The sequence below is a fragment of the Cupressus sempervirens genome, chromosome 2, assembly GCF_028749045.1.
Source record: "Cupressus sempervirens isolate cs-2001-9-10 chromosome 2, ASM2874904v1, whole genome shotgun sequence".
NCBI classification, from domain to species: Eukaryota; Viridiplantae; Streptophyta; class Pinopsida; order Cupressales; family Cupressaceae; genus Cupressus; species Cupressus sempervirens.
Genome location: NC_143119.1, coordinates 683,033,885 through 683,052,284, shown reverse-complemented (window position 1 = coordinate 683,052,284; position 18,400 = coordinate 683,033,885). Strand labels below are relative to the sequence as shown.

Here is an 18,400-nt window from a genome sequence, read left to right as displayed (position 1 = left end):
AATAAAAACTACATGCAAATATAACCGATAACAGAAAATAATAGATCACACAAAAATGAACACAAGGCACCAAGATTTAACATGGTTCACCCAATCCCTAGGCTATGTCCACCAAACAGCAAGTCCGATCTTATTACAATCCAGTGATTACAACTTGATTACAATTCGTAATCCCTTACAGCTCAATACTGCCGCAAGAACCAATTTCACATCACAACATAATGAAAAAAATACCCAACCTTAAACCCTTTTATACAAGTATTAAACCGCTTTAGGGTTATAACATGTTGGCTATAATTAGCCATAACTTTAGTGGCGAATCTACGAATGGCGAATAGTACCAAAAGAATTTTTAGAAATGGCGAATAGTACCAAATTTTTTTTTTAGGGTGATGCCCCAAACCCCACTAATTATGAAGTATGTACAGTACTTTCCTGATCAGTCACCACAATCTAAGAAGCGGTATGGTCATCTTGACTATTGCTATCTTCAACAACTTTGTACATACCAAATGGTGAAAGGTCTACTCAAATCAACTTTTCTAAGGGTGCGTGTTCAAGAAATTCAGTGAATATGCATCCAGAGGGGAAGTTACAAAGAGGGAAGTCTTCTAGAGCAACTGGTGTTCTACAAATGGTTCACATGGTATTAGCAGGTCCTTTTGCATTAAGCCAGGGTCACTACATACTCACTCTTGTTGATGACTTTTCAAGGTTCACTTGTGTCTATTTTCTTCATAACAAGAATGAAGTGTTGGACAAGTTTCTAGACTTCAAGGCTCATGTAGAACAGAAATCCAGGAAAGCCATCAAAGTACTCCTAATGGACAATGGAAACATGGATGTGAACAGAAGACTTAAGGACTTTTGTAGACATGAGGGAATTGATCTTTAGACTCCACCAGCATTCAGTCCGCATAAGACAGATGTTGTAGCATTGAGGATTAGAACTCTTAAGTCTATGGCAAGTTGCATGATTCATGCCAAGTCTCTAGATCAATCATTAGAAGTCGAAGCAATCTCAAGTGCCACTCACTTTCTTAATCGTTCTCCTCATCTAGCCTTAGATGGAAAAAATCCTTTTGAGGCATGGTGCGGCAGAAAACCTATTGTGACACACTTCAAAGTCTTCGGTTGTCTTGCATGGGAAACAGATCTTCTAGGAGATGTAAGGCACAGTCATCTCGACCTTGTACCTTCATTGGTTATGAAGACAGTGTGAAGGCATATAGACTTCTAGATCCTGAGACACATCAGATCTTTGTGGAGAAGGATGTATACTTTGAGTAAAGTTCTCCCAGCTTGTCCTCTACTCCTCTTCGCAGATCATATAGTGTGGATACTGATAGTGACTCCAGCGATAACGCTTCAACAGATTCAAATGCGTGGGGTTCTATCGACAAATACAACGAGAGGTCACTTCATCAGTTCAATCCGCATGCATACATTGCCACAATGATAGGTCCAACATAGTAGGGTACATCTAATCTTCCAGATACAGGTTCAGTGACAGATTTGGGGGACAGTGTTCATGATTTGCCTTTTCTTCTTGATGCAGAATTACCTTCTTCAGTTGTCACGAGGGTTCCATCCGACTCTCTTGTTCATTCTCTACATGATCGATCCTCATAGGTTGAAGTGATTGTGGATACTTATGATCAATAGTTGCAACAATGTTCTTCATCAGTTGTAGAGACAGACAATTGTTTGGAACAAGTTCTTCAACCAGTTGAGCAAGTTTCAGAGACATCACTTATCCATGGGACTCTTTCCATGCACAGTGGAGGCATCTCATTTGTACCCTTGGCATTGTTTCTTCCTAAGGGGAAGAACACCATTCTGCAGTCTTGGATCAGCTTCTTCATCGGAGCAGTCACTGTTCGGTATTCTTCTTTGGGGGGGGGGGGGAGCCTATCCTGTCTCTCTACCTCTTCTCATCATTCTCTTATGTATATACCAGATGTATGTCATAATGGGGGGTCTTGATTACTCCATCCATCCATGCATCCTTCTTTATCTCTCTTTTTGGGGGAGGGTTTTTCCCATGAGGTTTTCCCTCTTTCCCCGCTTTATGGGAGATTGCATATCATTATGTACATGGGTACCTAACATGGCCTAGTAGTTGGGACCCATATTGCATATCATCCTAGATTTCGTAAGCTTAAGGGCATTCCCCTAAGTTGCACTTAAGGGGGGGTGTTGGTGTAAATAAGTATTTACTTATTACACTTAAGTTTTACTTAGGTTAATGCATTATTTAATTATTTTGCATTATTTTATTATTATTTTAGTGAGACACTTAGGAGTTTGTGAACTCTTATTGAGTTACACAACTCTAATTATGCACATGGTGTCTACAACACAGGAGTATGCATCATTCACTGAGTTGTCATATTGACAACACAATTATCTGCACTCCTCATTTAGCACATGTTGTCTACACCACTGATTTGCGTGCTACACCATTGTAGGCTTATCCTCACATCATCACACTTAATCTCGTGCTCAATGGAGGATAACCCATATTTGGTGGACATGTGCCTGGTTGTATGACATATCATGATGCTAACTTCTATGCATTCTAGAAGCTCTCCTGAAGCCTTTATATTCAGGCACTCCTAGTGTACTCTTGAATCTAGTTATTGAATGAATATCATCATTTTGATCATACTCTGTCTATTTTGGTCTACTATGTGCTTGTGTTGAGTTCTTTAGTTCTTGGGTGAATTCTGGCCTATGCCAAATTCTTACATTGACCAAAGCGATTAAAGAATTTTTTTTAAAACTTAAAATTTTAAAGGGGGCACACTTTGCACTATGTTATGTTTTTTTGAAAAAATAGTACTACTTTTTGTGGCCCCCTTTTTTGAAGGCCTAAAACCAAAACATTTTGAAAAAAAGTTACTAGTTTAGAAACTAGATTCAAAGGACTAGTACTTTTGCTTTTGTTATATCTTAAAATTTTGAGCGTAACTATCTTCAAATTCTTGTCGAAGTTCATAAATTATTGATTTAAAAAAAAAAGTAGCCACTTATACCCCCCTCTGGCACCACAAATTTTTTCACTTACCCCATGAGAACCTCTCCTTGAGCTATCTATATGTTTTGAGAAATCCTGGATGTTTGACCAAGGGCGAGGCATGTATTTCCTTAGGATTTTCTACTTCAGTTTGGATTCAAGCACTAAGTATATCTAGTCCTTATAGTAAATGATGTCATCCACCACCTTGTATTAGTCATCCTAAGTGTCCTCATCCATTAACTTACATGAAAATGTATTTTTGGAATTTTCTACCAATAAGTGTGGTTTCTATTCAGCTAAAACTTGAGACAGTAAGTAGATGGCAAGTTTTCTTGACAAAGCATCTGCAACCACATTATTCTTTCCCTTCACATATTCAATGTCAAAATCAAAATCATGAATTTTACTCACCCATTTTTTTGCCTCTTTTTGAGATCCTTTTTATCTAGAAAATTTCTCAAAATAATATGATCAGTATGGATGACAAACTTGGCACCCACCAAATATTATCGAAAATGCTTAGTGCATGCACAATGGCCAACATCTCTTTGTCATAAATGTAATATAGGCACTCAACTTGTGTAAGCTTCTTACTCTCATAGGCTATAGGGCATCTATCTTGTATCAATACCACACCAATGCCCTCTCTGGATGCATCACACTCTAGAATGAATGATTGAGTGAATTCAGGTAAGGCAAGATTTAGGAAAGTTCTCATTACTTCTTTTAACTTAGGCTAAAAGGGGGTGGAAGAGTGTCATAGGTTAACCTATGACCACCTTCAACCCATTTCATCATGACATGTGTCCTTAGGGATCCTAGGACCCCAAGGGACATATCCTAATTGATCATATGGATCAAAAGGGGTTGTAGAATAACCTACAACCCCCTTTAAACCATTTCATCTCGATATATGTTCTTAGTGGTCTTAAGACCCTTAGGGACATATCGCAATCAATCATATGGTTCAAAGGGAGCTGTAGGCTAACCTCTAACCCCCTTCAACCCAATTCATCATGACATGTGTCCTTGGGGGTCCTCAAACCCCTAGGGACATATCGTTATTGATCATATGAGTCGAAGAGGGTCATAGGATAACCTATGACCCTCTTCGACTCATTTCATCCCAACATGTGTCCTTAAGGATCTTAGGACCCCTAGGGACATATCATAATTGATCATATGGGTTGAAGAGGGTTGTAGGCTAACCTATGACCCTTTTGACCTATTTCATCATGACATGTGCCCCTGGAGGTCCTAGGAACCCTAGGGACATATCCTAATTGATAATATGGGTTGAAGGGATCATATGATACCCTACGAACCCCTTCAACCCATTTCATTATGACATGTGTCCCTCAGGGTTCTAGAACCCCTAGGGACATATTGTAATCGATCATATGGGTTGAAGGTAACCTACGACCCCCTTCGACCCATATCATCACAACATATGCCCCTAGGGTTCCTAGGACACCATGAGACATATTGTAATTTAATAAAATACATACTACTATGTAATAATTTATAATACAATGTTAAAATATATATTAAATAGTAGTATATTTATTAATGTATTTTAATATTATATATAATAATAATATATATGTAAGAATTTTCCTTAGGGAAAAATTTACCCAAGACCAAAGAACTCAAGCACAAGCACATAAGTAGACCAAAAGAGTATGATCAGAATGACGATATGATATTCATTCAATGTGTAAGTACACTAGGAGTGCCTATATACAAAGGCCTCTAGAATGTTTCTAGAATGCATAGGAATTAGCAACACAATAAGTCATACAACCAGGCACATGTCCACCAAATATGGGTTATCTTCCATTAAGCATAGAAGTAAGTGTGATGATGAGAGGATCAACCTACAAAGGTGTAGCATGCAAAATAATGTTGTAGACACCATGTGCTAAATTAAGAGTGCAAATAACTATGTTGTCTACATGAAAAATTGGTTAATTATACAAACTCTAATGTTGTAGACACCATGTGCTGAATTAGAGTTGCTTACTCTAGTATTGTCAGCATGACAACTCATAAGAATACACAAGCTCTTAAGTGTCTCCCCTAAAAAATAATAAAATAATGTATTAACCTAAGTAAACTTAAGTAAAGTGTAATAAGTAAATACTTATTTACACCAATACCCCCCCTTAAGTACAACTTCGGGGAATGCACTTAAGCTTATGAAAGCTAGAATGAAATGCATGACGGGTCTCAGCTACTAGGCCATGTTAGGTACCCATGTACATAATGAAATGCAATCTCTCATAAAGTAGAGAAAGAGGGAAAACCTTATGGGAAAAACCCTTCCCCAAAAAGAGAGATGAAAAGATAAGATGCATGGATGGATGGAGTAATCAAGACCCGCCCATTATGGCATACATCAAGTATATACAATAGAGAATTATAAAATTTGTAGATCAAATAAATGATTAAACCCAAGTTGCAAATCAGGCCTTTGGGTCCCAGTTTGCTAAAAAAATTACCTCAAAATTGACTTTAGCCTAGCATACATGAATTTATAGTCTATTTTCACCGAATTGACATTCTGAATGCAATGGTGAGGTTCACTTTGGCTCTAGATGCTCCCAATTTCTAGGGATTCTTCAGATTTGGGTCAAGGTGTTGAAGCAAGAATGGTGTCAAATGACTATGTGAGCAGAATCTCCCCGAGCTCTAATACTATCTAAGAATTTTCCTTAGGAAAAAATTCACCCAAGACCAAGGAACTTAAGCACAAGCACAACAGTAGACCAAAAGAGTATGATTAGAATGACGATATGATATTCATTCAATGTGTAAGTACACTAGGAGTGCCTGTATATAGAGGCCTCTAGAATACTTTCAGAATGCATAGGAATCAGCAACATGATAAGTCATACAACCATACACATGTCCGCTAAATATGGATTATCCTCCATTAAGCACAAAAGTAAGTGCGATGATGAGAGGATAAGCCTACAAAGGTGTAGCATGCAAAATAATGTTATAGACACCATGTGCTAAATTAGGAGTGCAAATAATTGTGTTGTCTACATGACAACTCAGTTAATTATGTAAACTCCAGTGTTGTAGACACCATGTGCTGAATTAGAGTTGCTTACTTCAATGTTGTCAACATGACAAATCATAAGAGTACGCAAACTCCTAAGTGTCTCACCTAAGAAATAATAAAATAATGCATTAACCTAAGTAAACTTAAGTGTAATAAGTAAATACTTATTTACACCAACAATATAGATAATATAGAATACTATATAATAATATATAGTACTATGATCTTAATATACTATCTAATCATATTTAATATCATATATAATATTATAACAATAAAATTTATTATATAATATACATTAATAAAAGTAAAGAATAATATTATTCAAATATCATTTTCTTAAATGTAAAACATATTTAAATATTTTTTTAAGCCTTTTGGTTTAAAATGTACAATTGGTTCCCATTATTTAAAATTAAAAATTTTGTATTTTGCTACCACATTTCAGGTACTCGATTTTGTATCAAATACTTGATTAGGCTTTATATTTACCAAAACTATTTGGTCAACTCAAAAACCATGTGTGAGCCATGTTTTCCTGACATTCAGACTTTGACTGGCCATCTAACAATATATTTTTCATCCAAATTCAATGAAACGAGAAAGGGATTTTTGAGATGTTACTTAAGATTTCATCGATATAATTGCTATCAAATTATGAGTTCAATAAGTATTTATTAGTTAATTTCTAATTAAGATGTGTATAAACTGCTTATTGACACATTGATTGAAAAATAAATATAACTTTCAAACGGTATAAATTTTTTAAAATCCAACAGTTGTGTCACATTCTATGCTTTACCTAGTATAAGGGGAAAAAAATAATAATTAGTAATTTTGTATATTTTTTAATTAAGGTGGTCAAACACTGGATTTTTTTTATTCTGAAAAAAGTTATTGTAGAAAATTCAGATTTAATTATTTACCTCAAATAAAAATACTCAAAAATATGCGTCACATCGGCGCATGAGTCTACTTTTTATATCTATAATAATATTAAAAAATATTAAGATTTGATTTTGATTAAGGTGGTCATATATACACATACTTTTTATTTTCGCCCTGAAATTTTTGTACTATTGCATTAAAATCCAAAATTTTGAACAATCAAATAATTTTCCTCCATATAAGGCCTAGTAGTCTAGAAACTAAATTCAATTTCCTATAGAATCTTTTCTTACAAATTTTTTTAATATAAATTCCATAACTACTTTAAAATTATGTGTCAAGTTGACATAACTCTGATTTGCTAGTTTTTCACGGTCACTTAAGGCCATAGTTTGGTTGACCATGATCCTACACATACCCACGCACCTCATTTCTTGTGTCATTTAGTGTTGTATATAACAACATAAATCATCTATAAATCAATTTATTATTATCTTCCACAAATCTCAAACTAAACTATATTCATTTTGAAGCCATAACAATTAAGTTTATAGTCAACCATTTCTTAATAAACAATGAATGTAGTCAAACACTCAAACACTATGCATTGCACCTAGAGATTTTCTAATCCTTAGAATTTTGTTCTTTAGGATTAGATATCCACCATTGCAAAAAATAAACTAGCTAGCTCTAATTGTATTGGATTCGGTATGGGAATGAGACCACAAAAATCTTGTAAAAGAGGGCATCATTCCAATTGAATAGCCTATAGAGCAATTCTAGTGGTGATAATTTTTAAATTTGAGTTGGTGTGAATGAGGGCTTAAAATCACTCATGTATTTCTAATATACCCAAGTTCATGTATATAATACATGTATGGAATAATGACATTTACACAACACCAAGCGTTCTGTGTGACCTCCCCATCTTAGTCTAAAATTCTAGGGGAAGGATAGAAACTCATGAAAGGAACAATATCCATTATAGTAGGAATCACAATGAGTGCTACGTAAGAAATTTGGGAGTCACTATGCTCATTACTAGAATTGATTGTTAGCTATGTATAAATAATGTTAGGCAAATCACTCGTCATATCAATTAATTCTTCATCACTACTAACATGTTCATCATTAAAAATACCTTCCATATCTAGGTCAATAGAATCTAAAATACCAATAGAATCATCATGTTTATCCATATTCATAGTATTACCTTGTTTAGCTTCCTCTAGAGACGCATGCATGGCTTTATCAAAGGAAGGTAAAGGTTGAGATGAAGATGTAGGTTGAGAACAAAGAGAACGATCTGTAGCCTTAGCTTTATCTTGATGATTCTTCTGATGCTGACAAGAATTTTGATTATGAATAGCCTTAGAAGATATAGTAAGAGGATTAAGATTAACTACCATAGGTTTCAAAGAAGGAACATCAATAGGTTTAGATATAGTAGCTAAGTGAATAGATATTGAACATAAAATAGGTTCAAAAGTAGGAGCATATGAACTAGTAGGCAAGACAAGCACATGTAAACAACTCTTAGGAATACTAAGTTCCATGATCTTGTCTATTTTATATTTTTGTTAGTTTTTATAGTGATGATTAGGATAAGTAGGTTGTTTTGTGGGACATGATGGCCACTAAAAAATCAACCTCAACATAATAACTAGGACATAATGGTTTATAAAGAGAATGGTTAATAGTAATAATGTTTCCATCATGAGGAATTTTAAGGCATTTATGAATAAGAGAAGCTATGAATTGCATGGGAGAAAGCTATGGAATACCAAGATTAACTTGACATTGATTGAAAGTAGGAATAATAACAAAGGTAGTATAAATAACTTTCTCTAAAAGAGAAACATGTAAAGTGATAGAAACCCCAGGTTGATAAAGAAAACTATTCAAGGTTTGAATCCACATAGGAGTTGAATCATAAGTATCTTTATGCAATATTTTGTTAAAAATATTTTCTTTAGTGATAACATTCATAGTAGAGAAGGATCAACCAAATTACCATGACAAGGAATATAAGAAACTCTAGTAGTGATGTAAAGAGGACTATTAGGTGTTTTAAACATATTAGAGTGACTAAAGCTAATAATAGGTGTCTTTTTAGGTTCAAGTGGAGAAGAAATAAGAGGTTGAGGATCCAAATCAACTTGATTTTATTCTTGCATCTTCTCATCATAATAAATATGGTGATCAGAATAAGAAGGTTGATTAATAACATTCGATGAGTGGGAAGGTAAAGGATTAGTGTAAATATGCAAATTTTTATTGGGCACTATAATAGATTTATTTGTGTTATTAAATTGAGCATCAATAGATATAGCCATAGAATCAATAAGTTCCTAAATAGCATTCTTCAAACCACAACACTTTTGAGTATCATGACCTAGTTGATGGTGATATTGAAAGAAATCATTTGGGTCAAAAGACATAGGTAGCGACTTACTAGGATCAATAGGACAAATAGGAGGAAGGTTAAGAAGTTGAGCATGGATCAATTTAGTCACCACCTTAGACAAAGGTCTAGATAATTGAGTATACTAATGATTAGGATGATATACTAAGGAAATAGTTGCACCTCTAGATGTAGTAGTCACTTGATCATCAATTGTATTTGTACACTTTATTTTGATAAAAGTATTGGGTTTAGATGAGTTGTTTGTATTTCTGACGACATCACTCTTATAACTAGAAATAGTAGCTGTTAGAGTAGTGCTATCAAGTTGACTCACTTGTAACTGGTAATGGTGAAGCATTGCACATAGATGTAAAAATGAGGTATACTTAGTAAAGAGAATATTATCCCTAATGTCTTTTTGAAAATTAGAAATAAAAATACAATGAATATCATGATCAAACAGGATAAGAAATCTAAGCATATAAAAGTTTAAATCTACCAATAAATTTAGTAATTTTCTATTTAAATTTCTTCGTGCGGTGCATCAAATCACTTAATGAAATTTGTGGACCAATATTATTATGAAATCTTTAAATGAAATTATTAGCAAGAGTTTAAAGAAATAATAGAATAAGAAGGTAGAGAGAAATATCATTGTAAGGCTCTATCCCTAAAAGTACATGAGAACAACTTAGCCATAAGCCTATAGTCATGACCAAAATCACTACATGTAGTCAAGAAAGTTTTAACATGAATTAAGGGATCTCCCTTACCATTATAAGTCTCAAGATGAGGTACCTCAACATGGTGTGGGATAATAGCATGAAGGATATCTAAGGAAAGGGGATTGACAACATCACATGTAAAAATCTTGTGCTTTGATTGAGTTAATTGAGAAATTTTTTGTAAAGTAGTGAAGGTTTGAACATGAATACTAATGGTAGGATCAGAAGAAATGCTAGTAGGCATAGTGATACTAGACTAATTGGGAAAGTTATAAGAAGTGGAAGGCATATGCAAAGATGTTAGTGGAGGGTGAGAAGGAATGGGTAAATGGTTCGAATAGGTAAAAGAAACCACATTATATGAATGTAATGAAGGAATGGAAGTAGAAGGAAGACTTACAAGAAGTGAAAGGCTAGGAAGACCAGTACTTAAAGGAGCGGACACCTGTGTAGAACTAATGATAAGAGGTGGTGCATATGTAGGTATTCTATAAAGAGTGGTAGAAATTAGAATAGAAGGTTCAATAGTTATGGAAGGAGGAGGATATCCTAATGCTTGGGAACATTATGTCAAAGACTTATCATGTGTATTAAAAAGGTGAGATATACGACATAAGATTCTTAAGAGCTATAATAGAAGCAACACTATTGGGATTATGATTTCTTGAGCAAGCCATATTTTTAGTTTATCGAATTCATTATAAAGCTTATCAACTTGTAAATGAGGAACACTTAAAGCATCATCTTCATCATGGGATTAGTGAGAAGAGTTATGCTCCATTATAGGATTAAGGTCATGAGAAAATTTGTGAGTATCATCATGTGTCCTAAAAGGAAATTCATGATCAAAGGAGCCCATGAGTCTATGGCTTCACCTAACATGAATGCTATAGGTTAAAGTTCGTGTGATTAATCTCATAAATGAGGAGATCACAAAAGGAAAACGTAGTGAGATCTAACCATGTAGATGTAATAAAGAGCACAAAGAAAAGAAATTACTCAATCTAATTCCAAAATAAAAAGAGATGTAAAATAACTTAAAACCAAAATGAATGGGGTTTATGTCAAGTTCACCAAAATATTCATGGGGAAAAAGAAGGCACTTTAATAGGACTATAGGTCTCCCTATTCTAAAGTCCATTGAGCCATTCAAATAGATATGTGAGAGAAACAGGAGAATTTGCAAATATGATTGCACTTATGATCCAAATTAGATTAGCTAGAACCTAAAGAAAGAAGGGTGCTAATACTAAATTCAAATTATAAAGAAGAATGCAATACAAGGAAATACTCTCTTTGGCCCTTGATAGGATGATGTAAATGTGAAATTGAACCATTCCTAAAATAATGTAAATTTCAATGCTATGTGTATAAAATTAGCCCGATTAAGATATAGATCCAAGGTAAAGATATGAAAGGAAATAAAATATGGAAGACTCACCTTGAAATGCGTAGAGGAAGAGGTATTTTGGATCCAAAACTCATAGTTTTGAACTAATTCTAAAGTTCTAATTGCGGATCTCAAAATAAAATGACGAAAGGAATATAACCCATAAATCTCCTTGGAAATAGACACTAAAGGTCTAGGTTGGCTTGGAAAGTTTCCTTTCTACAAGGTTGATATTTTTTGGTAATCTATAATTGATAACTTTGATTTTGTCGAAGGTACCAGGATGGAGCACATGATGTACTTTGATCCATGATGGTGGATGTGCAAGGAGGGGATTATTCCCTTGTTCATTTATGTGGCTACATATTGACCTTATGCAATGTATACAACAAGTGGAAGATTGTTGATATAATAGGTGTTGCACATATTGCATAATATTGTTATATTATATTATTTATTTTATTATGTAATGTTGCACCTAGATGGACGTACCACATGTAAAGATTCTTATGAGATATACTTGATGAGTTGTATTGTATCATTGTGATAATATTTTATGTAATTATTTAATATTGGAGAAAAATAATTAAACTTCCAATATTAAAAGTGGGGTTAGTGGTTTAGGTAGCATATGGTTTTAGCACATGGTTTATGTAATACCACTTGGTGGTTTTGTGGGACTTGCTACTATATAAGCAACCACAAGGGTAGTTGTTGTTGTAGTGAGGAAGTGAGAAGAAGGCAAAAAGGGAAAGAGTCGAGCAGGACAAGGCTTGACATGTTAGCCAAGGGAGCATTTGTGAAGGTTGGAAGCATGTTATGGGATGTGTGGATTCATGCTTGTTCACATAGATTGTTCAGTTGTGGCTATGGCTTTGAACGCTTCCATGGTTGTATTTCAATAGTGTTTTTGTTAAATAATACATGGTGATGGATGCTTTTGGAGGCTAGGTTTTTCCCTCAATGAGGGTTTCCCAGGGTATATCTTGTGTCACAATTTTTGTAAGTATGTTGTTTATTCTCTTGCATGTGGATTTCAATTGCATATTTATTTCAGATCTATTATGGGTTATGTAGAAATGGCTATATTCTTTGTTGCAAGTTTCCTTACAAGTGGATTTAGAGTTATGGTTGTGTTATTGTAACCCTAGATTGAATCCATGGGAATGCATGAGAGGATAAAAGAAAGGGTAAGATATATGAGATTTTATTTGTAGATCTGAGTGTTTTGAGTTTTTTATTATGTTGGGATATTGGTAGATTTTGGGCATGTGAAATTTTTGGACAAAAGTTTTTTTGCTTGTTTTTTTTCTCGGATATTTCATTTAAATGAGGGTTTTTAGGGGATCTTGCATAAATGACCTTCTGGGTAAAAAACAACCTCACCATTGGATTTGAGTCGATGTTTTCATAAATTTTGATATATAATATGTCGTATTTTGGCCATGTTAAAAGGAAGTAAAAGAGTTTTTTTAGTTTCAACCTGTGATGGCCATCAAATTTAATCCGATTAGAATTTTTTGTCACAAAAAAGATTAAAATAGAAGTGAAAATGGTAAAAAGACTATCTTAGTAAAATGACCATAACTTTCTCTCAGGATATCAAATTTCAAACTTCTTATAGGCATTCGAAAGCTAATTTAGAGCACTACAACTTGGTGTAAGTTTGATTTTTGTGATTTTGAAAATTTTATTGGTTTTAAGGCTCAAAAGTTAGATGTTATTTATTTTGGGCACAGATTAGGGCATAATTTCGGTACATGGATTCAAATTTTGGACTTTGAGTAGTCAACAGAAAGCTCTTGGAGAGCTTTACACATTGGTTTAGATTTGGTGTAGGTTTGGTATGGTTTATTTGGTGATATATTGATCTAAATAGTTTATGATATTGATTGACTATGGTAACATTGTGAGTTTATGACATTGTATGTTTAAAAATTTAAGATTTGATGTCATTGTATACTCAGTTCATATTTTAGATTAGTCTCATGATGGTATAGTTATCAATATTTGGTTTGGATATGTATGATGACTTGTTGGGTCTACAAGTTGTTTAGTGTTGTAAGTGGTATATGCTTACAAGTTGCATTTATGGCTTGATTATGGGTTGTTTTTTCTCATTGATCTTTCATTATTGATGCATATTCAAATTAGTGTTTTGGTGAGTTGTCTATACCCTAAGTCACATGATTTGCTAATTTTTCTTCATGTAGACGGGATGAGATGTTGTTACTAGGTATAGTCATAGTAAAGAATTATGGCTGACTATTTTATGCTAACAAGTTGGACACTTTGAGAGTTAATTTCTCAGTTCATTTATGTGATCATGGTGCCATGGATTTTGGCTTGACATGATTGGATATATAGGTACATCCATGATTTTCATTGGTTTGGATTCCTAATTTGGTTATGGTGATATATTTTCTTGGTTGAGTATCATGGTTCTATGGTTTTCTTTTGAGGAGCTGATGATGTGCACTGTGAGTTCTTTGATTTTTTGATGCCTTGGTCAATTCTCATGGATAGAGGATGGTTTTTAATCATTTTTTCATGGATAGCTTGAATACATGGTTTAGTGGGAGCTTGTGGCAGTGATGGAGTGACAGTGTAGGATTAGTTCCTAGTTTGGTTTATATCTTCTTGGTTTGGAGATCTTGGTTTCACTTGGTGCTAATAATTTGATTGTGTGAGTGTAGACCTAGATAATTTTCATGTAGGAGATGGATTTTATGATGCCATAGGTGACTTGGTACCATGGTTGAGTGGGAGTTATTGGCATTGATATATTTGTTGAGTGTTTTTAGATGTTGGAGATTTGACTTAGATCCTATTTCTATACAAACATCTTTGACATTTGCATAGTGCACTTTTTATCTTCATGGTGTGTGAAGATGGTTAGATCTTGAGGACTCATGGGGTTCTTGGTTATCTTCATGGTGTGTAGAGATGGTTCTTTATGGTATGTGGAGATAGTTTTCTTCATGGTGTGTGGAGATGGTTGCATCTCAAGGACTAGTGGAATTTTTGGTAAGGTGTGGTTTGTGCTTTCATTTGGCATGTTATCCTTGGTGTGAGGATGGCTTCGTTATTATGTCATGGTATACTCTTGATATGTGTTTAAAGTGTTGACATGTTATAGTATGTTCATATGGAGCATGGTATCTCTTTGGTTGAGATGGTTAGATCATGTTGTCATGTTTATGTTCTTGAGGCCATGGTTTGAACTTTGACATTGATCTTGGTTTAGTTTGTTGGTATTGAGTACATTGATCATAAGCTAGATACTTCATGATATTGTTATGTTGCATTTGGAGTTGGCATGTATTTATTGGTTACAAGTTCTCATGGATACTTAGAGACAGTGGTGATGCTGATTTCTCTTGGATTAGAGAAGTATTTGTTGGGACAGTTATTTGGTTTCAACAGGAAGTCTAAGGGGGATTTGCCTGATATGGACTTGAAAGGAGATTGTTCTTAGATGAGTCTTGGTTGGAGACTTGGATATCTTGATGAGCATTCTCACTCCTCAATGTTGGTCTACTTGGTGGTTTGATACTTAAGAGGTATAGCCCATTGTTTTTCTTAGGTGTATTATGTTTATACTTGTCTTTCATGGATATGGATATTGAGCTATGGTACATGAGTTAGTTATGGAGGGTTCATTTGAGAGATGATTTAGCATTGGTTATCTCCATTTGCATATGTTGTTATGCTGGTTGAGGTTGGGAGATAGTTTTATATTGGGCATATACCTTGGATTAGGAATGGTTCATGAGTGTAATATTCTTGTGAGAGGCTTACATCCATGATTAGCTATATGGGTTGGGTGTTGTTGAGGCTTCTTTTTGGGGTTTTATGGAGAAGATCATACTTGCACAATTTACATTTAGAGGTGTGTGTAGAAGGACATGATATAGGTTATTATTTGTATGGTTTCTCTCGTCTTGGTTATCTTCCTAGATGTTTGGATTTGCTTACATTGGATTTTAGATTGGTTAGAGATTGTTATCACTAGTTTGTGCTCATGTATGTCATGTGAGAGATGACATGGCTATTTCTTTATCTCTTTCCTTTGTTGGTTATGGAGAGCTGGGAGAATGTTGGAGACTTGTTATGAGAGTTATACTTGCAGATTATTGGTTTTTATGTGTTGTGGATGTCCTTGAGACTACATGGATTCACTTCTTTGAGATGTGAGTAGATTGGTTATAGATTTGACATTATCTTTTGTAGTGGAAGCTTCTTAGTATATATATGGTAGGTATTACTCTTGAGGCTTGTGATTGCAAGTTATAGATTAAATATATTGATGATGTGAGATTCACTTGGTATACCTTTGGAATTATGGATAGTTAGATGGTTTTGGCACTTGTTGTTGGTGTTATTTCAACTATGGATATTGTGAAAACTATGGATACATGTGATTACCTTTGAATCAGGTTTTTGTACTTTCCATTTTAGTTGGTACAAGATTTTATGATCTTCTTATGTGACAAGTTGGGTGGCTCTCTCTTCAGGTGGCTTCTATGTATGTCCAGTGGCAATGTTCATATATGTGGCTACATATTGACCCTATGCAATGTATACAACAAGTGGGAGATTGTTGATATAATGAGTGTTGCACAATATTGCATAATATTGTTATATTGTATTATTTTATTTTATTATGTAATGTTGCACCTTGATGGACGTGCAATATATAAAGATTCCCATGGGATATACTTGATGAGTTGTATTGCATCATTGTGATAATATTTCATGTTACAATTATTTAATATTTGGGAAAGAGAATTAAATTTCTAATATTAAATGTGGGGTCAATAGGTTAGGTAGCACATGGTTTATGTAATACCACTTCTTGGTTTTGTGGGACTTGCTACTATATAAGCAGCCACAAGGGTAGTTGTTGTTGTTGTGAGAAAGTGAGAAGAAGACAAAAAGGGAAAGAGTCGAGTAGTACAAGGCTTGATAGGTTAGCCAAGGGAGCATTTGTGAAGGTTGGAAGCATGGCATGGGATGTGTGGGTTCATGCTTGTTCACATAGATTGCTCAGTTGTGGCTATGGCTTTGAAGGCTTTCATGGTTGTATTGCAATGATGTTTTTACTCAATAATACATTGTGATGGAGGCTTTTTGAGGCTAGGTTTTTCCCTTAATGGGGGTTTCTCAAGGTATATCTTGTGTCACAATTTTTGTGGGTATGCTGTCTATTCTCTTGTATGTGGATTTCAATTGTATGTTTATTTTAGATCTATTATGGGCTATGTGGAATTGGTTATATTCTTTGTTGCAAGTTTCCTTACAAGATAACAAGTAGGTTCTAGATCTTTAATGCTTTTCCCTGCCAGCCTGCAAATCAACATAGAAAAGAAAGGTTTTGCAATTAGAGGTTTATGAAAGATTGTCATGGTCAAGCCCAAGGTTAAGGAATTAATCATAAATGACTAAAAAATATATATAATTAGGCTTCACCTTGCTTGAAACCCTTGTTCATAAGGATTTTTTTATGTAAATGTATCATAGATCTTGAATTAGGAATTTAGGGCATCTCCACACTTTGTAATGGACTAATCCCATCATGGTACCATGGATATAAATGTGCATAAATGAAGAAGATGAATGATTCAATGTACATCTCTTCCTTTGATGACCAACAATAAGCTAGACTTTGTAGAGGAAATACTCACAAAGGAATCTTCAATGCTTGATAGATATCTTGTTAGTTGAATGCTTGAAAATCTTCAATACTTGAACTCCTTGAATGCAAAAGGCAAAAATGTGGACTTGAGATTAAGAGCTTGAAAATATGAACCTTGATGTGTGAGTGTTACATGATATGAAAATTAATCCTCCAAGTCTTCTTATATGTGATTTCTTATGTAGGAAAATAATACGAGCCAACGAGAGAGCAAAATAAAACAAATTAAGCCTCTGAGGCCTTTTGGTCCATGACCCTCAAAATCACTGGGAACTAGGTTGACCTAGTCCTGGTTTAGGTCAACCTAGGAGGACTATGTCAAGTAGGTTGATTTAGTCTAGATTAGGTCAACCTAGTCTTGGAGATTAGGTGAAGGGATCAATAAGAAGGTGAGGTAAATACCAGGAGAAATATGATAGAAAATGGGAGAAAAGAGGAGAAAAGGAGACTGAGCATAGGAATGTTTGTGGTATAAAGAAGGTATTATGGATAGGGAGTTAAAATGTCTTAGAAAGGAAAGTGCATCCATTTTATGATAGTACACAACCAAACATACTCTGACTATGGTCGACCTGGTCTTGGAGATTATGGTAAGGGAGCCACATGAAGGTGAGGTAGATACTAGGAGAAATATGATATAAAATGGAAGAAAAGAGGAGAAAAGGAGACTAAGTATAGGAATATCCATGGTAGACAACCAAATAGGAGAAAGGAAAGTGCATCCATTTTATGATAGTAGACAACCAAACAGGAGAAATAGATTAGAAAATGGAAGAAAAGAGGAGAAAAGGAGATCGGGCACAATAATATCCATAATGTAAAGAAGGCATTATGGAAAGGGAGTTAAAATGTCCTAGAAAGGAAAGTGCATCCATTTTATGATAGTACACAACCAAACATACTCTGATTGTGGTACAATGATTTTCCTTAAGTTTTTCAACCAAAGGCAACAATAATTGTTTCTTTTCATCAACCCAAATAGTATACTAATTCAATCTACCATCATGTGAAGCTTGTCTATCATACTAATAAGGTCTACCCAAAAGAACTAACAACAATCCTTAGGCATAATATCATACAAGACTTCATCATCATAATTCCCAATTTTGGATTTAACAAGACATTGCTCACTTACAAGTAAACTATGCTCCTTCTGAATGCAAGCAACATGGTAAGGTCTATGATATCTCAATCTCTATA

General features: G+C 34.4%; 1 protein-coding gene across 1 annotated transcript in view; it reads left to right on the top strand.

Moving 5' to 3' along the window:
* Positions 1 to 16,254, top strand: part of LOC149575205 (uncharacterized) — a 60,612-nt gene extending 44,358 nt beyond the window's left edge. The window contains exon 3 of the mRNA XM_089812185.1: positions 16,020 to 16,254. Coding sequence (XP_089668311.1) covers positions 16,020 to 16,251 — 232 coding nt within the window. The 3' untranslated portion in view covers positions 16,252 to 16,254. The remainder of the gene's footprint in view (positions 1 to 16,019) is intronic.
* The last annotated feature ends 2,146 nt before the right edge of the window (positions 16,255 to 18,400 follow it).